The 23,108-nt window shown below is 36.2% G+C and overlaps 4 protein-coding genes across 4 annotated transcripts; 2 read left to right on the forward strand and 2 right to left on the reverse strand.

Moving 5' to 3' along the window:
• Nucleotides 1-2,545: 2,545 nt before the first annotated feature.
• Nucleotides 2,546-4,430, reverse strand: LOC117617305. Its single transcript, XM_034346635.1, has 3 exons — nucleotides 4,056-4,430; nucleotides 3,623-3,687; nucleotides 2,546-3,419 (listed from the first exon to the last, which is right to left on the reverse strand). The coding sequence occupies exons 1-3, from the start codon at nucleotides 4,194-4,196 to the stop codon at nucleotides 2,774-2,776; spliced, it is 852 nt and encodes a 283-aa protein (XP_034202526.1). The 5' UTR covers nucleotides 4,197-4,430; the 3' UTR covers nucleotides 2,546-2,773.
• A 3,540-nt stretch (nucleotides 4,431-7,970) lies between these two features.
• LOC117617307 lies at nucleotides 7,971-10,029 on the forward strand. The gene is made up of 8 exons (XM_034346637.1): nucleotides 7,971-8,214; nucleotides 8,503-8,524; nucleotides 8,679-8,735; nucleotides 8,851-8,932; nucleotides 9,011-9,106; nucleotides 9,285-9,409; nucleotides 9,521-9,539; nucleotides 9,637-10,029. Exons 1-8 carry the CDS (start codon nucleotides 8,115-8,117, stop codon nucleotides 9,760-9,762), a joined length of 627 nt encoding a protein of 208 aa, XP_034202528.1. The 5' UTR covers nucleotides 7,971-8,114; the 3' UTR covers nucleotides 9,763-10,029.
• Nucleotides 10,030-11,451: 1,422 nt separating this feature from the next.
• On the forward strand, nucleotides 11,452-14,234 carry LOC117617304 (leucine-rich repeat extensin-like protein 1). The gene is made up of 8 exons (XM_034346634.1): nucleotides 11,452-11,667; nucleotides 12,290-12,311; nucleotides 12,430-12,486; nucleotides 12,592-12,673; nucleotides 12,859-12,954; nucleotides 13,078-13,202; nucleotides 13,298-13,316; nucleotides 13,547-14,234. The coding sequence occupies exons 1-8, from the start codon at nucleotides 11,568-11,570 to the stop codon at nucleotides 13,991-13,993; spliced, it is 948 nt and encodes a 315-aa protein (XP_034202525.1). The 5' UTR covers nucleotides 11,452-11,567; the 3' UTR covers nucleotides 13,994-14,234.
• A 1,544-nt stretch (nucleotides 14,235-15,778) lies between these two features.
• On the reverse strand, nucleotides 15,779-16,597 carry LOC117617309 (E3 ubiquitin-protein ligase RHA1B). The gene has a single exon (XM_034346641.1). The coding sequence runs from the start codon at nucleotides 16,525-16,527 to the stop codon at nucleotides 16,036-16,038; it is 492 nt and encodes a 163-aa protein (XP_034202532.1). The 5' UTR covers nucleotides 16,528-16,597; the 3' UTR covers nucleotides 15,779-16,035.
• Between the last annotated feature and the right edge of the window lie 6,511 nt (nucleotides 16,598-23,108).

A 23,108-nucleotide genomic window follows, 5' to 3' on the forward strand; every position in this document is an offset into this window, starting at 1 on the left:
AAGAGGGCCGTTGGAGAGTCCATTTCCAATTTGATTTTGGAAATTAAGTTCATTTATGATTTTGAGCGTATTTTTGCAACACATAGAAAGGTAATCCTGTAAAAATCTACATTATGTTCATTTAATTTATTTTACGATTTTAAGGTAGATCATGTAAAATTCCTATAAAAAAGAGTAGACCCAGTGAATTTTTTATTTTATTTTAAAGGGAGCTGATTTTCTCACTCCTCTTTTGTCCACTTACACTTCCTTTGTTGAAAATTTTATGTTCTCACTCCTCGTTTGTCTATTTACACTCCTTTATTGGAAATTGTAAGTGAATAAAAGAGGAGTGGGAATTCAAAATGAGATGATTAGATGGGTTGTGAGTATTAACCAATTTACGATCTCCTTTTATCAATCAATTAAAATTATTCATGCAAACTAGGGAAAACTAAACTCTCAATCCTATGCGTAAAAAGGGTCAAAAGCTTAGGAAAAATGACCACACATTAACATAAAAACTAACCAAACACTCTTAAGTAGCCTTAGTGACTTAAAGTGTTTGTTTTCCTTAACCAACATGACATTATCACCTATTAAATTTCATAAATTTTAAGTTTAACTAATAAGTCATAAAAGAAACTAATTTTTTTCCTAAACACACTCAAATATTATTTAATCCAATTTAACAAAAAATTGTACATAATAAATAAAAATATGATGTAAAGTGCAATGCATTTACACTCGCAACTCATATATAGCACTGTAAGTCTATCAATAGTTGTCGGTTACCCATTTTTCATAAAAAAAGAAGTGTGTACAGTGACGGCCTCAATATTTTGTCTATATGGGGGGCATGGTGGGTTGTGGAATAAATTGCAGAAATTAATTTTTGCAATTTGGTGGCCTAAATGGGATTTCGTGGGGGGCTAAAACAATTAATAAGTAGTACTTTGGACCTATTTTGTTGTATGAAAGCTTGACAAGTTCACTGAAGTGTACGCAGATGCCCACAGTTGGCATTGAGTAGTTCTGCCAATGCAGGATGAGGGATGAGAGAGAAGTAGAAGGAAATAGAGGAAAAGATAGGGAAAGAGGAAGGGGTAGAGGGAATGAGAGACATGTTGGCGCAAGCAGAACGAGGTGGGGGGTTTCGATTCATAAGGAGGTGGGGCCGCTGGTTTTCGTTGCCCAAATTTTAAAGGGTAAAACTGATATGGTAATGGAAAGAGGGTATGATCAACAAATTTGGGGTGTTTGTGTTTTCTTTTATGTTCAAGCCATCTTTGAAGATCTTCTACGATAAAGAAAAAACCTTTAAAATAAAATATGTGATTGAAAACATATTATAGAGTAGATTTAGGGGAATCCAACTAGTTATGACATCTTGTTAGACAATCATATAATTGGTGCTGTCATATAATGAATATGACCGCGCAATTAGACATGATTACATTCACCCAATGTTCAATTTTGATTCACATTTTGACAATAATATGCCAGATTGTCTTGAGAAAATTCATCAGATCCAGCAATCTTTTACATTTTCGTAGAGTAAGTTGTATATATTTTAAAACAAGTTTCGTTTCATAATTAATTTTGTGACGTTTATAGCTTCTTGGTTTCCACACAAAATTGATCATTCTAATGGAAAATGACGTGTGTGTGTTCTTGTCGATTGACTATTACAAGTGGTTAGAAGAGTCCAATTAGTGAACAACTCTAATTCAAAGTAACACAATTTAAAACGCCAGATTGTGTTGAGAAAATTCATCTGAATCCAGCAACCTTTTACATTTTAGGATAGTAAATTATAGAAACCCTAAACACATTTCATTTTCATAAATTGATTTTGTGAAATTAAATGTCTCCTTGCTTCCTCTTTCTTCAAAGGTGATAATTTTGATGAAAATGAAACATGCGTTTTCTTTGTGGGTTTAGGCAGCCTATTCCATTCCAATGTCCAAACACCTTTCTCTTACCTTTCTCCTCATTCAAATGATATCATAAAATACAAGAACACAATATTTACAATAAATAAAATCGTATTATAAATTAGGGATAATTTTGAATTTAAAAAAAACTAATATATACTAATGCATGCGTGTACCTCGGCTGAATTAGGGATTTGCTTGTAAATAATTCAACGTTAAATATCCATATTTGGGAAAAGACCAACTGAAAGTCACTTAGGATGTTTGTTTACGTTTCACGTCCCTTTCGAATAACAATAACCTGAAATTTGCTTACATACAAAAATAAAATAATTACGTACGAATTTTTTTTTTCTATTTTAAAAAAAAAGAGGGAATTTGTTTAAAAAATCATGTGAAGACTGTGAACTTGAATGGGCCGCTCTCTAACCACACCGCCACGTGGCGCAACCAAAATGTGGGCCACCAAATTCTGTGTACTTTGCATGGAGATAATTTCCCAAAAAAGAAAATAACTCTTTTTTAAAAATAAAAAATAAAAAGGGTGTGATTTTTATAAGTTTATATTCTTTCATCATTAAGAATCTCTCGTTCAGCCACATCACACCGAACCTACAAACTGCTGGAAATTACGAAACGGCCCTTTCATTTTTTAAACTTTGACTAGCACAATTGTTTGAGTACACCGCATTCACACTCTAACAAAGCTCTCTCATTTCTGTCATGTACCGGAGAGAGACTACGCTCACCCGCGACAAAATGCAACGACATGTGCAACTAAATTACCTCTAATTTCTGTGAACCCTAAACTCCCCCTCCCCCCCACCCCTATAATCACAAATTTCTTCCACTCTCACTCACATAAGGGACTTCAGAGATCTCGCCTTCACCGGCTTTCTCATCCGCTTCCGCCCGCTCTCCCCGCTGCGAACATCATCATCAAAGTCATCCTCGTCGTCATCGTAGTCATCCACATATTCGAATTTCTTCTCATCAATTTGAGAAGACGAAGATTGAGTAGGAGGAGTAGTTGAAGTAGTAGTAGTGACTCTATCTTCATCAATCTTGGGCTCCTCCTTCTCCTTATCCCCGCCTCTCTTTCGCCCCCACAGCGGGCCAAACCCCGAATAGTAATAGAATTCGTAAGGGTTTGAGGAGGATCCCCTCTTCGCCTTGGCCCGGGAGCGGCGGGCTCCAGCTGATAGCACCTTGCTCGCAGCTTCCCGGGGGCCCTTATTGTTGGAAGCAATGTTGGTATTATGGTTAGACCTAAGCAGGGATAAGTGATGGTTGCAGAAAGACTGGCCGAGTTTGGCTCTCTTCTTGCAATGCCAGCCCTTTCCATCGTTCTTCTGGCAACACGCGTAGCTTGATCTCCTCCCTTCCTCTTCGTTATCGTCGTCCAATAACTCTTTCGAATTCGAACCCTTTTTGTCATCAGCGACGGGCTCTTGTTCCATCTGCACGGCTTTCTCTTTGCCGATATCCATCATCGACGCAACGCTGCGTTTTGCATTATTTTATACACAGCAACATTTCAAGCAGAGCCGCGAGAATTTTGAATAATATTATAAAGAGCGAGAAGAAAAAATAAAAAAATAACAACGAAAGGCAGCAGAAAAAACCCTAATGCCTGAAATGATAATATCGTACGAAATTGGAGACAAATGATTGGAACCATCGAGGTATAGATCAAAGTGGTGTACCTTTCAGCAGCTCCGAGAGAATCACCGAAGCTCCCATTGTTATTTACATAGAAGCTCTCTTCCAACTACACACAGCAACCCAAAAGGAAAAGAAAGAACAATAAAAACCAACGAAAGCTCGAATTTTCTGTGGAAAATATCAGAAAATGAGGAAGACCCATTAACCTAATCGAGCATCGGGAGCTAAATACACGACGACAGTGGGAAATTTTAGGGTTTTTGGGGAACCCTAATGTTGGGGGAGGGGAAACCCATGGAACCCGAAGAACCCAGAAATAATGAAAACCCTAGTGAAGGAAATGCAGGTGGAGGAAGACGAATTAAACAGAGGGAGCTTCTGCTTCCAAAAGGGTCTCCACAGATCTACCCAGAAATTAAAAATGAAGAACAAAAAGCTCAGATAGAGAGAGATAAGCAAGAGAGAGAGAGTGACCTGGTTCGAGTCTGGACCAAAGGAAATAACATCCCATGGGGATTGATTTAACTGGCACACGTGTGCCTGGAGGTCCTCCGCAGCTGGAGCGTGCGACGAGAACAGGAGAGGGGAGACCTTGGCGTTCTTCCTGATCCGCATCTCCAAATCTTCTTTCTTCTTCTTCCTCCTCCTCTTCAAAAACCAACAGCTCAGATAGATAAAACACAGAGAGATAGAGAGCCGCAGGGATGTGTTTGGCTGCCGGGATTTTTTTTTTCTCGCACTTTCTCGTGTGTTTTCTCGCTGAGAGAGGAGAGGGTTGGGGGGCTCGGGGGTTGTGGTGGGTTTGTGGGGGATGGGTTTGTTTGTGCAGATCTCACACAACTCGATATAATCAGGGTTTCTTATTAACTTTTCTGTTGCTTTCTCGCCTCTTCGTATATATATATATTTTCGATTTACATTTCTTTTATTGACAATTTTGTCCCTAGGTTTTCGCCTTATTCACAGTTCGTGGCTCGCTACTTGGATGTGAGCGGAAAGGAAAGCCTGCCGCTATTCCACGTCATGATAGTTGTCTAAAAACCCCATATTTTTTAAAAAAGACAGCGACACAAATGGCTCCTCTGCGCACGCCCCCACAATAATTTATGGTGGGTCTGCAGAAATCAAAAGCATAGGGGTAGTTTCGTCTCTCCACATACAGCATATTAGGAATTTGCGGGTGTTTTTTCTTTTTAAATTTTTTATTTTCTCGTAAGTTTTAATGAGCAAGGTAGGGTAGGCCGCGGGTGCGTTAGCATGTGATAGTTATCCCCGGGACAAGGGTATTTTGGTAATCTCGATGACCCTTTTTGAAAATAAAATAAAAATACCGGTAAAACGAAAAAAAACCTAACGTCTTTTCTCATGACATGGGAGAGGAGGATGGAGAAGTGGCGCGTGGATTTCACGCGGGAAAACATGGCAAGGCCACCCTCGAGTAGAGCAAGTGGGGAACACGTTTGGCCCACAACCACATGAAAAAGGGTTTGATGAGCGTACGTGTGTGTGGGGCCCTCGTTTGAGTCAACAGAATGGACGGTCCAGATGGGGGTCGGATGGATGAGGTGGCACAGAATCCGATACTAGGATTGGGATGTATTAAGTGTTTGGAGGAGGCAGCCTTACGTGTCGCTTTGTGGTGGGTTTTTTGGTAGGCATTTTATTTGATTTTTCACCTTCCCCACTTATTATTGTAATGCCAAGAAAATTATGGTAAAATATCTATCAATTGGTTAGATATTATGACTGTCCAAATAAGGGGGCAAGGGGCAAAAGTGTAAAACTTTATATAAATTGGGGCCAATTGCATTCCAATAATTAACTATTTGCATCATATTTACGAATTACATATTAATAAAAGAAGCCATATTCCAAATAACATCATTAATAAGAGAATCTAGAAGAAGAAAAAGAAAGGAATTATACATCATAAGAGAATCGGCAATTCAATAGTCAAACACTTGATAAGATACTCTTTTAATTATGTGTAATGCTATTTGCATCATATTTACTGATTATATTTTTTGTATGAATGAAATTTACGCGCATGAAGTTCGTGTGTTCACATTAAAAGGTGTTCATGAGTAAATATATCTTTTATACTCTCTTTTCTTTCTTCTTTTTTCCACTTGACATGCATTGGTCAGTGAAGCAGAGATGCTATGTGCCCTTTGCTCTGTTTGTTGCTTAAAAGGATTAATTTTGAGGGTGAAGAAAATGTTTCCCAACAACCAATAAAAAAGTAAAAGAACATCATTGTAATGATCACAATTTGCTAATTAGGAATTTGGTAAAATTTTATAGAATGACTATAACTTCATTGCAAAGAAAAACAGCACATACAACTAGATCATAATTAGAATGGACTAAATTGGAAAAAGCCTTTGTGTGTTCAAGTGTTCTGTTCAAACAAAATTTCCAGATTTGATCCTACATGCATTTCGAAATGATTTCCAAGCATGTTTCTGTGTTTGGTTGCTGAGAAAATTGGTCTTCTCAGCAGCAGATTAAGAAGACTAATACTGATAGAGCTAGTTTTGATTAACAACCACCAAGAAAGAGATTAGTTTAGGAATGAATAAATAAATCACCCCACAAATGTGTAACCCTAAACCTAGGTTGCTAAAACTACATAGATCGAAGACGGTAATAATGCATAAACAAATATAGTCTCCTTCACTTGTTGAATTCTGCAACTGCGAGACGGTTCATGTATAGACACCTCTATCTCGTAATTTCAAGATCCTACAACTGAAGCTCTATATATGTACACATATATGTCGTAGCAATTACAGAGCATATAAAGGAGAGACATATATATGCAATATGTAGGGAATTAATATGTGGTTGCTGCTGATACAGGTAGATGCATTGCTGCAGGCACAGCAGCAAATGAGGACTTGGCTCATCTAATTCACTGTGATGTTTTATACGCAATGGAATGGACAAGTAGTTTTGGATGATTTCAGGCATGTAGCTCAGCTGCGATCTGATTCTGATAGTGCAATGATATTGTATTATCAGCAGCCTATTTGTAGCAGGGGCCCCGTCACTAATTTTGTACAAGACGAGTGAAAAACTAGGACAGTTATTTCAGTAAACTTTGAAATAAATAGACACGGACTGGCACTCACATGTCATACCCTACCACACCCTCTGAAATTAGCCTTTCATATATATATATATATATATATATAAATTCTACTTGTAAGATGGCTTGTTTTTAAGTTGTATACGTTTTGTTAGGGACAATGATATCTACATATATATATCCAAAACTTTGAAATGTTACTGTTTAGGACAACATTCGCTTTCTTAAACTTGGTTTGCACCTTTGCTACTTTGTCAAGTAGCTGCCTGTATTATCACTCATGACATGGGACATAATTCAGATATTAAAAAAAAAGAATCGTGCTACATGATAAAATTGTAGGGAAAACGAGACCAAGAAAAGGAATCATGATCAACCCTGCTCAGCTCAATGTAGATAAATTTTTGACCGGTTAATAGGTTAGGACAGACGAAGTATATCGAGAGTAAATAAGTTAAAAATAACTAATGTGAAAAAAGAAAGAAAAGTATACACAAGGTAATGGAAAGAAAAAAGGCCCAAATCTTAACACATTTGGGCCACAATCCATCAAATTAAATTAATCTTTACAAGCCGAAGTATTCTGAGTCGAATGATGACACTAATAACAAATCCCTAAACCCTAAACCCTTATGAATAAGCTAATTATCCAGTTGATTGGAGGAGGTCTTAGATTTGATTCACATTAAGGACGAGAATTAATTAATACTATATGAGCTAAGAAGGGGTGTCTTTGCCTAGGTCATGATTGTCAATATGGAGAGTTTTCTCAAATTAACCAAATAGTGCGGTAGAGCGCATGAAAGTTAACTTTGAATAGACGAAGCATGTCGAGATTAAAGAGGTTAAAAGTCATTAATGTGAAAAAGGAAAGAACATTATATACGAGATAATGGGAAACAAGAATACGTTTGAAGGTTGGCAAGAGGCCCAATCCTTACAACATCTGACTTGGGCCACAACCCATCAAATTAAACCAATCTATACGTTTGAAGTCTCATTTGCATAGCATAGAGCAACTCTCTCCCATGAGAGAGTTGTCTTATACGACAGCCGCATTCAAGAATTTCTCCTACTTATCATGAGGCTATGGATGTCACACTTGGGGGGGCACCAGATTCTCAAATGGAACCATGTAATCATTCTAATCACGCTAATTTGCACATAAACTTGGGTTTTTTGGTAAAATAAAATTACCTAAAACGAAAGCCATTGTATAAAAACGACTCTGTTTCTTATTTAGAAGCTAGCTATTTTTACACGGTGCCTATTATCATATCACAACACTCTTTCCGCTTGAGACGCTTCTATTTCGCCATAACCCCTCTGTGTTTTTGTGTGTTGTGTTTTCTGTTTCCTTCACATTTTGATTATCCCAATAGCTTAAATTTTTTTTATTGTTTTTTTTTCATTCTCTGAAACTCGCTCGAAACGGTACGAAAATGGGGATGCAACAGCAGGTGGAGAAAATGCAGCTCCGGCAGGGGTTTCAAAATCTGTGGCATACCGATTTGATGGGCACTGTGACCGCCGATACTCCATGTAAGTGGTCATATTTAATTATAGGCAGGTGGTTGGTGTTTTTCTGTTTGGTTTCCGAGAATATGAGGGAAAATAAAAAGATGAAGGGAAAGCAGAGATCATTATTCAGAGAGAATGTAATGTAAATTCTTGTTTTTAAGGGCTACCCAAATGGATGTTGTTGGTAATTAGTTGTTTGGTTTCTAGGAAAGTGGCATGGGAAATGGAATGGAAGGGTTGAATTTTTCTTTGGGTTTTGGTTTTTTTTTCCTTTTTTTAACTTTCTTCAATGTTCTGTTTTCTCTGCAGATTGTTGCTTTGCGTGTTTCTGGTAAGCAAATGTTATCTAAGATGCATTGTTGTATTTAGTTTTTTTTTTTTTTTTTTTCTTTCATGGAAATTCGAATTTTTATTTCCCCTGTAGATTTATTAGGCTAACCCAGAAGCAAATTCTAATCAGTTTTTTCTTTGTTACCTGCTCGTAGTGGTCCGTGTGTTTCTTACCTGCTACGCAAGCAAGCTCTTTATAATGACATGTCAAGGTAACTAATAATTACATGCATTAATTTCTAAATATAATCCTGATCATCTAACAAAACTTAATTAAGATTAAATGTTGAGTACTAATTAATAATTTTGCACTCTTCTCTGTTTTAGGTACAAATGCTGTGCCGGATTTATGCCGTGCAGTGGAAGATTCGGAGAAAGTCACTGCCCTGAATTGTGTCTAGGCACTGAGGTACTAATTACATGTTGCATATTTTATCCGTAAAGAAAAAAATGATTAAATTTGTGTTACTTTCCTTGTTGTGTACAGGTTTGCTTCTGCTTTGGAACTTCGGTTTCCTCAACACGCTTTCTAATACAAGATGAACTCAACATAAAAACAACACCCTGCGATAACTGCATGATTGTAATCTCTCTCTCTCTCTTTCTCTCTGTGTTTACAAATCTTAAGATATTAGGCTCTTGGGTTAGTCAAATGACGCCGAGAAATCGGCTGTCATTAGACTCGATTTCCTTCCCTTGTAACAAAAAGGAAAGCCTTAAGACATCGTTCTCACTCACTCCAACGTGGGCCTGTCCTGTAGGGATTTATGCTCGTCCTCAGCCAAATTGCATGCATATTCTCCTTGATTGCTTGCATAACTGGAAATGAAGAGCTGGGTGAGCTTTCGAATGTCTTGAGCTGCATTGCCGACACGGTCTTTTGCTCGTAAGGCCTTTATTTTTCGCCCTTCTAAACAAATTCAATCCGGAGCTCTTTAAGTACATACTCTTGTATTGATTTTCTTTTCTTGGACTTGTTCTGTTTTTATTTTCCCAGGGTCTGTGCTTGCATCCAGGTATGCAATAATTTAAAAACTAATCAAGCAAATACCAGTTGCATGTTTTCTTTTTTGATTTTTTGGTAACAAATAAATTTTTATGTGGAGTACGCAGACACAGCACCATTTTGAACTGAACAAAAGAGATGGAAAGCTTCCGCCGGCGGTTTTGGGAGTGCCTCAGGTGCAGCAGATGTCGCGTACTGATGAGAAAAATCCATCACAAACCGGATATTATTAAATGTGATACATGCAGCATTACTCTTTAATTTTTCATATGAATTAATCAATAGAGGTCATTTACTTACAAACTACAATTAAATAGCAATTCTTGGTAATAGACCACAATATTTATCCCCTCTTACCTGAATCTTTGAAAGGTTAAAACGCAGCGTTTGACTGGGGGAAAAATGTTTAAGGGGTTGCACCCATTGTGTACAAAAATTTTGCAAAGGTAAAACATTGGCAGAGAGAGAGAGAGAATTGTAGAAAAAACAGACGATATATCATGAGGATTATTATTCTATACGGCTTAGATTTATTCCTGCTGTCAAAACCAACGGATAGAATTTTACTACAACACACTTACGTGCGGCGCACTGGAGTCTCAACCCCGAATTTTTTTTAAAGAGCTGACGTGGATTACTTTTTAATTTCTATTTATAGAGTACAGCTGCGCTTCCTATTTAAACAGTATAGCCGCACGGCTATACTTTTAAGCTTTCTATTTATAGACTATAGCCGAACGGCTATGCCTTTAAAATATTTATTTATGCAGTATAGCCGAGCGGCTATAGATTTAAAATTTCTATTTATAGAGTACAGCAGAGCGGCTATACGTTTAAAATTTCTATTAAAATTTCCATTTTAGCCGTTCGGTTATGCGGTTAAAATTTCTATTTATATAGTATAGCCGCGCGGCTATACTGTTAAAATTCCTATTTAAAGAGTATAGCCGTTTAGGACAATGGGCATCAAGCTTAAATTGTTGTTTCATATTTTATTAAAGACCTTTTTCTTTGAACAATACCCGAATTATATTATTCTTCAACCCATAACAAAAGAAATTATATTGCTTGAGCTTGTTCGATCTTGAAAAAGAAAATTTATTTGTCTTGCATAAATAAGCTTCAACATGTAGTAATCTGCAGGTATTAATTTTGTATTCCATTCTCTCTATCTCTACTTTTTAAATAACGAAAAAGTTATTGCTTATTCTGAAAAAAAAAAATAACGAAAAAGTTTTCTTCGACGACAAATAACCCAAAAATAAAAATACAAAATTTAGAACGCTAAAATTCTTTTTGCATGGACCCCTTAAAAAGATTTACTTTTCTAATTTATAAAGAAAGAATATAATAACTTAGGTTTCCATAATAATTTATCTTTTGGATCATTTCATCGTAGCTACCAAAAAAATAGTTTCTCTTTTCAAACCAAATTAGCCCAATTACGAAAAGAAAAATGTTTCTCTCCTTACTATATAAGTAGGAGCTCTTATACTCCTGCTAATAGCAATGTGACATGTGTACAACAATTTTTCTTTTTGTATTTTGATGAATTATTTTTGCATATGTGGTTCGCAGAAAGAAGAAATATCTCCTTACAGGTAAGGAGGCAAGTAATATAGTATGCTTAAGAAAAATGGTAATTACAAAATCTTCATAGCACTTTTCATAAATTAAAGTAATTGCATGAATTATTTCAACAAAAAGAAACTTGATAAAATAGTACGTGGCTTAAGATCCTAAGCCATGAATTACATACTTGGACATAGCAAAACGCCACCTGTGTTTTTTCCCCATGCAATCTTTTTCAGGTCCTCGAACGTAATTTCACTCGTTCGTCACCACCACCAAGCTTCCGCTCTACCTTACCTATATATAATGCATACATGAAATCCTCTCACACTTTGTGATATTGAGCGCAACGCTTCATTTTCACCACAAAGCCGCTCTGGGCGTGTTTTTGCTTATGGGTTTGTCCCCATTTCGATCTCGTTAGGTTAAATTTTCGTTATCGGAAGCTTGTTTGGATCGTGAGAAAATGGGGATTCAAGACCAGGTGGGGAAGATGCAGACCCGTCAGGGGTATAGGAATCTATGGCACGCCGATTTGATGGGCACCATGACTACCGATACTCCCTGTAAGTTGTGATTTGTATTGGTTCGTGCATTGTTCTTCAGTTTCTGTTTGGTTCCCGAGAAAATGAGAGGCAAATGAAGAAAACAGAGAAGGAAACCAATGGGACATATACAGAGGGGTCTTCCTATAATTGGATTTGTCTTTCTTTGTTACGTTTTGACTGTTTGAGAATTGGTTTATGAGAAAACAAAAAGAACAGAGGAAAAAAATAAATAATAGGAAGAAACGAATTCGAAGATTTGAGTCCTGCTGCTACTGAGACTCCATGCAGATTTGAGTGCCTTTTTTTTCTTTTTTAGCTGAATGGGTTTTGACTTTTGTGCATATACGATCCATGTGACGTAGGTTCTTTTTTGTTTTCTCTTGTTCTCTCTGTCTGATGGTAGCCAAATGCAGGTTATACTTGCAGTTGTTTGGTTTCTGAGAAAGAGAAACGGGAAAATGATTGAAAAAAAAGTGTAGTTTTTTCGTCTCAAAAGGAATGGGAAAATTAGAATTATATTTTTTTAAATCATCAGCTCCACATGGCTTTACTTTAGATGTATGGATTTTTGGTATTTCTTTCTTTATGTGAATATGATCTGACCTTCAATTTTAATCTTCTTGTGTTCTGTTTTCTGCAGATTGTTGCTTTGCAGCTTTCTGGTAAGCACTCTTATACTAAGATATTTTCATGTCAATGATTTCATTGTGATACTCTGTTCAATTTTTCTGTACTCAGTGTTGTGAATTATCTAATTTGTTATTTGTAACATGATCACAGTGGTCCATGTGTTTCTTACCTGCTACGAAAACGAGCTCTTTATAATGATATGTCAAGGTAACTAATAACTACTACATTCATTTCTAGATATTCCTGATCATCAAAACAAAGATTGAGGTTCCTGAATACTAGTTCTGCAATCTTCTCTGTTACTTACTACAGGTACAGATGCTGTGCCGGATATATGCCATGCAGTGGAAGGTGCGGCGAACGTCACTGCCCCGAATTGTGTCTTGGCACTGAGGTATTAATTTCTTTGATTTTGATGTGATAAACTTTATGAATAAATTAGCACTGTGGTATTCATCAATTTGAAAGATTAAATGCAGGCTTAGCTTTGCCCTTATGCACTCTATTCCTACATTTTCCTAGACATAGACATACATAGAGTTTTAGTTTTATGTTTGGATGCTTCTTTATTGTTTTCAGGTTTGCTTCTGCTTTGCAACTTCAGTTGCCTCGACACGCTTTCTAATACAAGATGAGTTCAATATACAGACAGCACCGTGCGATAACTGCATTATTGTAATCTCTCTCTCTCTCTCTCTCTCTCTCTCTCTCTCTCTCTCTATGTTTATGTTTACAGCTCTTTCTCTGTCTGTACATCTTCTGATATCCTTTTCACTTCAACATGGCCTTCTTTTGTAGGGATTTATGCTCTGCCTCAACCAACTTGCATGTATATGCTCCTTGATTGCTTGCATAACTGGAAGTGGGGAGCTCTCAGATATTTCCAGTGTGTTGAGCTGTATAGCCGACACGGTCTTTTGCTCGTAAGGCCTTCATTTCACCCTGATCTCAACAACACATTCAGTCCAGAGCTCATCACATCTTGTATTGATTCTTTGCCTTGTTCTGTTTTTTTCAGGGTCTGTGCTTGCATGCAGGTATGCAATGAAATAGTAAAGAAGCAAATTTTAAAAGCATTGAGCTTCTGAGTCTTTTTTGCTCACGAACCCGTTTGCTCTAAGATACTAAAATTTTAATCTCCCCCCAGAAACACATGCTCTACCTTAATGGTGTTTTTGATAGGATGTACTTTCATGTAGATCCCAATTTCATGGTGATTTTAAAATCTCTGTTGTAACAAACAAAACCTTGATGTGGAGTTATGCAGACCCAGCACAAGCTTGAACTGGACAAAAGGGATGGCAAGCTTCCACAGCCAGTTATGGCAGTTCCTCCAATGCAGCAGATGTCTCGAATGGATCAGCCAATTCCTCATGCCGGATATCATCATCAGCGGCCTGTCTATTCACCTCCACCAACAGGATATCCAGGTCATGCGGGGTATCCAAATCAACATGCAGGATATCCACCAGCAGGATACTCACCAGCAGGCTATCCACCTGCAGGCTATATGCCTCCACCAGCATATGGGCAACCAGTATATCCTCCAGGGCCTCCTCCTCCTGTGCGTCCTCCAGAATCTCCACATGGTATTTATTCTGCGGATTCCGGTGTTTTCCCTCCTGCAGTACCTCCTCCTCCACCTCCTGGTTATATCCCAGAATCTCCATCTGCTCCTCCCGGACCGCCAAGGGATAAAACCTTCTCCTCCTAGTCGTACCGGTCCTTCTTCTAATCCTCCCAAGAGATTCTGATCATGCATTGCAGACAGATTCATTCATGTGGATCTGCAAATTGGCATGGATTTTATGATTAATGTTGGTTGAGTTCAATGATAGACATGTAGTGTTTCTTAGTTAAGGAACAGTCATTTACCCATCAATGTCTCCCAATTGAACTTCTTTTTTGGAACCAACTTAGTTTTTCTTCCAAGTGCTCAACCAATTTTGAGCCTACTCATGTGATCCTTTTCCGCTAAACAAATCTCAAACTAGAATAAAGCAAAATATATGAAATTCAATCTCTGTTTTCTGACATTCTGTGGGACTATAATAGAGGACTGAATTTTCATCATGCATCTCATCAAGTCCTAAGTTGGGGCTCTTCCTTTTTTCTTGATTTGCTTTTGTACTTTTTTTTATATACCAAAATTAGTAAGAAGGAGGTGTTTTCTCACACACACACGGTCAAGGTATTATAGAGATTTAAAGTTGATATCACCGGTTTCCAAATCATTATCATTTTCTACTAGATTAGACTCCATTAACGTTTGCTTTTCTACTTGGGAAGGTGAAATTTGAAGTTTTTCCCCTGGATGGTGCTAGAACATCAATTCCATAAATTTTTTAATTTATTTTTATGGTGAGGTGGCTTTGGTACTGGTGTGGTGGGGAAATATGCCAAAATATATAGCTGGACCAATGCAGAGAAGGCCAGTGCCAGCCTGATAGAATTTTATTTACCTTTCCAACTTTAGGAACTGCAGAACACTTGACATGAGGAGGGGCAGCCTCTGTCTCACAGAACCTGAGATTGAGAAATGTCAAGCACAGATCCCAATTTCTATATCAGTCAGTCATGACTCATGAGCATGATGATGATGAATTCTAAAATAAAATAATTTTAAAACAAAATTATGATGATGTCAAAGAAGAAACATGTGATAAATTTCTCTCTCAAACAAGTTTAGAAAAATAAAACTAACAGATATCAAGTTGTGATTAATTAGTCAAAGCAGAGAGTGCACGTATAATTAGGTACCCATCATGAGCTTTGATGCCAAAACTTTATATGCAAACATAAAGCTTTAACACATTTCTAAGATTTCATGGACCAAAATATACATACCAAAATGATGTTTGTTACCAAACAAACACCAAAGTTTCAATTGAGTTACAAAACTTTTTGTAACGAATGAGAAAATTAAATGACTAATTGCCTCAAAAAAGACTTTGAGACTCAATTGAAACTCAGATTAAAATTCAAAGACCGCTAAAATTAAAAACCCCACTAAAATTTTACAAATTTTTGATAATTTATATATATCCAAGCCATTATTAAATAGCACTGACTCTGACAAGATCCGAATAAATCGATTGGTTACCTTTACCTGCCCAACAACATCAACAAACTCCAATACTCCTAAATTCAATCACCACCATATAATCATTAAAAAAATAGATAACAAGATTACAAATAATTAAAAACTAATATATATATTTCACATAAAATCCAATACTCCTCCCTCTCTCCACTCTCCAGTCTGCAATATCATAGTTGGCATTTGCTGCCCACTTTTACACCCAATTGCCAAGACCCACCTCTACATTCCTTTTTTTTGTTTTAAAAAAATAAAAAATAAAATAAAAATTCCCACCTACACATTTTCTAAAGTTGTTGACTTGACTTCTAAATCCAAAGAAAAACTCACAGAATACTATAACAAATTTGCTGGGGATGAAATTGTATATCACACAAAATTTCATGAAAAAATGAAAAATAAAAAAGATGGAGAATCATAGCATTTGTATTTCAATATATAAAAAATATACAAAAACAAAGAGAAATTATCCAAAATTTTCTCTCTTCTCTGTCTTCTTTTTTTTCTTTCTTCTTCTTCTTCAAATAAGGCACCAAATTTTCATGTAATTAGGCACCAAATTTGTCATGTATATATACATTTCATTGCCTCCGCAGCATGCCACAGGAATAAAAAAAAAAAGTAAAAAAGTGAAAAAACCACAATTTCCTGCAGCCTCAAACCGAACTGTACTCGCTGTAAAATTCATGGTGAATCTCAGAGGCAGCCCAGAGCCGTTGATTAAACTCATCGCTCATCTCATCAGGCACGAAGGGCGTCCTACAAAGAGGGCACGTCTTCTGATCATGGTCCATCCAACGGTCCAAACACGCCCTGTGAAAAATGTGCTTGCAATTCGTTAAACACCTGATCTCCTCCTCGACCTCAAACTCGTACAGACAAACGGCGCAGTTTTCAGGCCGGTCTCCTGCTAGGTCCCGAAACTTAATCACGGGCAGGAATTCCCGGATCAGGAGGGCCGATACGGGCGGGTTTTCGGGCATACGGGTCCTGGTCTCTGGCCAAACGACGTCGGTTTCGAGAAATTCGGAGAGACCCAGAAAGTAGAAGAGCGAGAAAATGAGGTTTCGGATGAAACCCAGAAGAGAGAGTGTGTGGAGAAAGATGTTGGGAAAGAAGACCTCTGTGTATCCCACTGGGAAGCCCATGGAGGCTAGAGAGAGAAAGTAGGTTATATTGGGGGGAGAGAGAGAGAGAGAAACTGGGGTTCGTTGCCTGAAGGCGAAGGCTTTTATAGAGAGAGAGGGAGAGAATGCCGAAATAGGGAAGGCCTTAAGTGGAAGCTTCTGTTTCGGCTGTGAAGGTCTTTCTTTCTTTGATAGAGTCACCGACTGTAACCCTCCGGATTATCCGGGGTCCGCTTGCATCTGCGCTGTGATTGGCGGGATGGCTTTAGTGGACCATGCGGCTCACTGTGCCGTGTGGGTTACTTTGACTCTGCGTGACCCGCTCGCACGAGATGTTAGAATTGCACACGTGTCACGTGGTGAAATTAGGAAAGAGATAGGAAGTGGGTGTGCTATTAATCTACCTGGTTAATTACTGTGAGTAATGTAATTAGGGATTAATTAAGTACTGAGAGAACTGTACTTATCCTGTCATTTCATAATTGTGTCATTATCTTTGTTATCTGTTTGGGCGGCATTTGGTATATCTCATCATTATTGACCATGAGATTTTTCATTGACCACAATTTCCCTCTTCATTTTAGTTGGAAAATGGAAGGCAATGCTTTTTCCTTGTAATTCTATAGCTTAATTTACGGGTTTTCTTCTTTCTTTCATTTTTTAGTTTTTCAATTTTAAAATCCGTGATTTTGCTTTCTACTATCGTCTCTAATTTGGTTATTATTTTAGAATTTGGGATTTTGATTTAAAAAATCATCTATATACACAATGATGAAGTCGGAAATTTAAGCAAGTGGGACACCTCAAAAAAATTCAAAACAACTTTGGTAATAAATGGTACAAAATTTGTAATTCGTTCACATTTTCTATTTCTTTTATCTCTTAGCAACAAAATACATGCAACTCAAAAAATAATTTAGACATCGATCTGAGTAAAAGTGAAAGGAGTGTCCAAGAATTTAAGAGGAATTTTGTATCCAATTTTACAGTAAAAGATATGTTAGTTATGGAATCAAAATAATGGAGAGAGGGCATGTGCCCCCTTTGGTCCTATGCATATGCTTGAATAGTGATCACGTACATAAATATCTGATACCCAAATTAAAATTTTAGTGTCAGAACTTTTCATGCATTTCTTCCAATTATTGTAAGTTTCACAAAATAAAATAAAATGTAATCAATGTAAGTTTCCAATTATTTTATATAACTGAGACACTCACATAATATAATGACGTTTATAATTCGATTCATACATACTTATAATGACAGCATCCGATTAAGCAGCCGGACGCAAGAATCTCTCGTAATAACCTTACAAATACCTTTTTTTAAGCTTGAAGACTGCCAATAAACATGAATATATTTTCAGCATGCATCTACTTATTTAATGCACGTGGAAATCTTGCAGAAATTAAATGGTTACGTAATGAAAAGGTGAGACAATGTCTGTTACTTTCATTTTATTAATTAATGTGTCCCGATTAACACAATCTTATTTAATGAATATGTGCTTCATGCTTATGTGTGTGGTCTCTCACTCGGCTTAAATTAGTATATCAGAACCCTACAGATCAATAATTTGCTCAGAAAACAAGGCTTAAAGGTGCATTAGCGATTATAATACTGTATTAGTGGATTATGAAAAGGATTATCAGCTAATCTAATTAAATTATGGGTCCTGTAGCTGTTTTTTTTTTAATCTCTTCCCCTTTCCGTTGGGTGCTAATTTGTCACAATATTTTTTTTAATATAGAGTTTGGGTACATTTTTATTAAAATATACCCTCACTTTATTTTTTTTATTTTGGTTCAATCATTCACAGATTATTTCTGCCTTGACGTGGTCATGGGAACAGTAATTAATGATTGTAGTTGTTGAAGAATTTCCACCTTTAATCAAAATTTCAACATGCTAAGCTTATCATTCATTCAGTGGAACACCATGATTAAAACATTGCGCAAGACTAATACTTTTTGGTTTAGAAAATTTTGGTTTTTAAGGGTCGATTACTTGTTGATCATATTCATATCTCAAGGCATTGTTCAGATGACACACGCAATGCATGTGGAATGTGATGATCGTGACATGAAGAAAATAGAGAATGGACATATTAGAAGATCTTGGAAGTGAATTTAGTAATCTTAGCTTGTAAATTTCAATTTGACGAAATATGGATGCAATGGACATTTCCAAAATGATCTTCTCTTCCAAAATGATGTTCTCTTAAACTCAACAATTGTAACTTTCCTTTGGTCAAAATCTCAATGTCTTAGTCATTGTTTAATAGTTTAAGCATAATTAAATGGACGACACACGTGATGCATGCTCAATGTGATAACCTGTTGTATAGAAAATTCAACATGTAAAAAATCTAGTAAGTAGGGAATGAATAATTACTTTACCAACCTCATAAGTGACAATATTTGTCCTTAACATGGATAATGTAGATAAGCTAGTTTAATGAAATAATTAAGCATCACATAATTGAAATTAATGAGGGAAGGGAATGAATAAAAGAGAGAGTGGGGCATGCCCACTTTGAAGAAGTCCATGATAAGGTTTGTGGGGAGGACAAGCAAAATCAAAGGTCCATAAGAAGGGTAAGCTAGCCAGGCCAAATGCATGATCATCAATCAGTAGAGAAAGAAATTAAAGGACAAGACAAATAGGCGTCGGTGGTAAGACCCCTGGCCAACCAACAAGGCATCATGGCAAGGGTTAGGGCTCCATCTCCATCAATTTCCCAACCAAAAAATAAAAAAACCCCAGAGGCTGCAGTGCACCTGCATGAAGAAGATGATGCTGAAGCTGATGCGCACACAGTTTCAACTGAGAGTTGATGGCAACCCTAATTTGGCTTTGACTAGGGCAGGCCTAGACAACTGATGGCCCCAACTGCTCCTTTATCATTCTCGCTTGGCCCAAATAAAGTATTTTTTTTGCTATCTGGTGGACAACAAGTGGTCTCTGGTCTTTTGCTGGTAGACCAGCAGTCATGGTCAGGAGGAGGAAAAAGAAAATAAAATTCACAAAGAGAGAAAATGGTGGTCAATAGAAGATTCAAGAGGTTTGTGCAGACAGATGAGATGAGGGACAAAAACAAATTAATATGGTTGGTGCTTGAAAATTGTGGTGCCAGATTGTGTGAGATGCATTGGCAGGGCCAGTGTTTGGAAAATTGTTTAGGCCCCCCCTTCCCCAAAAGAGAAAATCTGTGATGAGGCATTTTTATACACACTCATAGTTGTAGGTTTACAGGAAAACAAAAATAAAAAAATAAAGTGTAACTTTTTGTTGTTTTATAATTTATAATAGTGGCTTTTTGGCCTGTTGTGGACCTCGTATAGAAAAGAAATTGAGTTTCTTTAAACTAATAGGCTTTTCTATAATCACACATACATTTTTTTTATTTTACTAAAAATTTTGAGGACCTTCCTAAATTAGTAAATTGTTAGTAGAAAAAAAAAAAAAAAAAACATGAGTTCTAGCTCAAGCGGTAAGTTGTAGGTTCAAATCTTGTTCTGTTTAAAAGGGGTCAATCAATGGTTAATTTGATAGTGTGATGAAAAGAAGTTCCAATAATATAACAATCCGTAACTTTTAGAGTTGGCTTTGTTACCTTTTAAAAATAGACACGAAATCTTTGCATACCCTAATCTAAAGAGATGTAAAATATAACTAGCCCTGAAAAGAGTGCAAACATTAAAGAAAGAAAAGGAAGAGAAAATTCTTTGCTTTAAGAACCCACTTAAAGTATCTGTCTAACTATAGGTTAGGCAATTGGGTATATCTATATATACTATGCATTCTTTATAGGGAGATTTAGTATTATACCTAATATAGGAGCTCAAATTATTATTATTATTATTTTAAAAACTATATGAAATGGACTTTAAAAACACACCTAAAGCCCATTTACAACATAACAAACAAGCTTTTAACTTCTTTTAAATTACAAAACTGCCATTGATTTCTTAAAACAAACCGAACCCCAAAACCTTTTTTTTTTTGTGGTAAATACCACTAGGTGTCCCCATATTTGAAGGGTGGGATTAATATCCACTCGGGGTTCGGCTTGCCCTTGGCCACAAAGTGCTTCCAACATGTTTCGAACCCCTGCCATTGATGCACTAGGTAGCTCGCCAACTGGAGATGGCAGTTTGCCAACCCTAAAACCATTTTTAAAAGCCCAAAACACTCAATAGGGCATTAAAGTAATTTAATAATCAAAATTAAATTTAATAAGGCTAGCTATCATTTTTTGGGTTTGTTTATAGAAATTAAATGATGTAGAATTTATCTATAATATTAGTGCTAAGAATGGATATATGACTAAATATCTCTTCTTTATATGGCTTTATATATTTCTTCCTTTTTAAATTTTTTTTTTTTACTATAATTAGTTCTGGTTTTTAAGTTGTATTTGGGGTTGAAATAGGAAGAAATAAATTAGAATGAAAAGAAATCATGAAAATAAGATATTTCCTTTGTAAATGGTCACATAAAGGTTTGATTTGAAAGAGAGAATGATGTTGTTTCATGTCAAATTGTCAAATTGAGTTTTGTTCAAGGGGGAAGGTAATGCTTAAGGGAGATGAGCAAGGGGACCCAAAACTGATCTTTGTCTCTCCTTTCACTCCCCCATTAAGCATGCACACCCACAAACTTAAAATATAATCTTATCTTCTCTATAATGTATGTGGGCTTCTCCTTCATTGACCTTTTGTTTGGATTTTTCTATCAAAGCCACCATTGGTGTTCCTATTCAATTTTTTTTGTTTTCATATTAAAATATACCTCTTTTCTTTTCAATCAAGTGTGATTCATGATGCAGACACCATTTTGCACCTATTCAATTACATCAACTGTCCTTATAGCTGTTTTTCTCTTGTTTCCTTTTTCTTTCTTATTCTTTTAAAGGAAAAAACAAAGTTAATTAAATTTGTAATTCAGTTCGTCAACTTGTTTTTCGCACTCTTATATATCGATCGGTCACTTTTATATTAGAATATCAATTTGAATCATATATCCGTATAAAAATTCACTTCATTAATACATACATCATATACAATATAGCATCTGTGACGGATCCAATAATTATTTCCTACTAAGCGCGAGATACATATATGAACTTGATATGTATTAGCTACAAAAAAATTTCCTATTATCTCCTACTAGTGCACATTTACATGTCGCTTTAGAAAGAGCTGCACATCAATTTATGGCAAAACGAATTATAATTAATAAGCATATTATCTTTGGGTCATAGTCTCAATGGTTGCAATCAGATAATGTATCATTGGATTAACGTAGAAAATGGGCCATGAACTCATGTGCACATGTTTTCTATATACTTATTTCTCTTCCTAATAAATCGTTCACTGTACTGGCCGTACCTGCCTTAATTTTCTTGGCAAGGTGTGTCTATCACTATCATCTGCATTCATTTTCTCGCCAACCAAAATTATCATAATTTTACTTTGAGCATCTCTATTTTATATTTTATTATTGTTTTATTGCCCAATTATATTGGCATGGCCACAATGTATAATAAAATTACCAACAACCATATGGTCTCATTATCATCAATGATTCGTAATGGTATTAAATTATTTTTTTATACAAGCGATGTTCGGAGTAATGTAACCGAACATATTGCTTTAAATGTCAAAACAACTACTCTTTATCTCTTGACTTATAATAACATCAAATTATTCGTAACTAACTAATAAAGACAAATAAACATAACTCATAATAGCGCACTCTTTAATGAGAAATTCATGCGCCCGCCTCACCTAAAAATTATTTATCTTTAGTTTCTCGGAAGGGTCAAGTCAAATCAAATCAAGCCAACCGATAAATCAAAGCTACCAAAAGAAAATGAAAATAAAATAAGGGAACATACATTTTGAATAGAAAAGGGGACTTTCGTGTTGTGGGTTTTTGTTTTTGTTTTTTTTCTTCATCTTGATGTCAAATATCAAATAGGAGAAGTTCGGAAAAAGCAGGCCCCTCCATTTCAAACTAACAAATTTGGAAATGAGGCCCAATTGTTGCCTACAAGATCCTTGGACCACTGGCCATCTGGTCCAGCCTATTTGGTACAAAATATAGGAATGCCTTTTATTTTAGGGGTGTATAATTGTTCTTAATTAAGAAATCCAAAAAAAGAAAAAGAAAAAGAGGCTCTCTCAACTCTCTCTCACATGTTGTGCAAGAGAGGCAATCACTCGAAATCCATACATATCATGCAAACTCGTTACTAGACATGTTATGTTGTACAATAATGATTGGTATAATGGTTATTTTTATCTTATTGGCTTTACATAAAAATAAGACTAATATATTTCACCAAAAAGGGGCTAATATACAAATAAAACATTGATGAAATTATGCCATCGGGGCATGGTTCAGTGGAAAAGACCCTTAATTTGCACATCAATGGTTTCATGTTCAAACCTCTATGATCTCTTGGTAATGTTTATGAGAAACCCCCATTACTTTTTGTAGTTTAGACGATCGATTGTTATAAAAAAAAAAAAAAAAACTGATGAAATTAAAGCAAACAGAATTGAACTTTGATCCAACCCACCATGCTTCTG

Source organism: Prunus dulcis, chromosome 2 (assembly GCF_902201215.1).
Source record: "Prunus dulcis chromosome 2, ALMONDv2, whole genome shotgun sequence".
NCBI classification, from domain to species: domain Eukaryota; kingdom Viridiplantae; phylum Streptophyta; class Magnoliopsida; order Rosales; family Rosaceae; genus Prunus; species Prunus dulcis.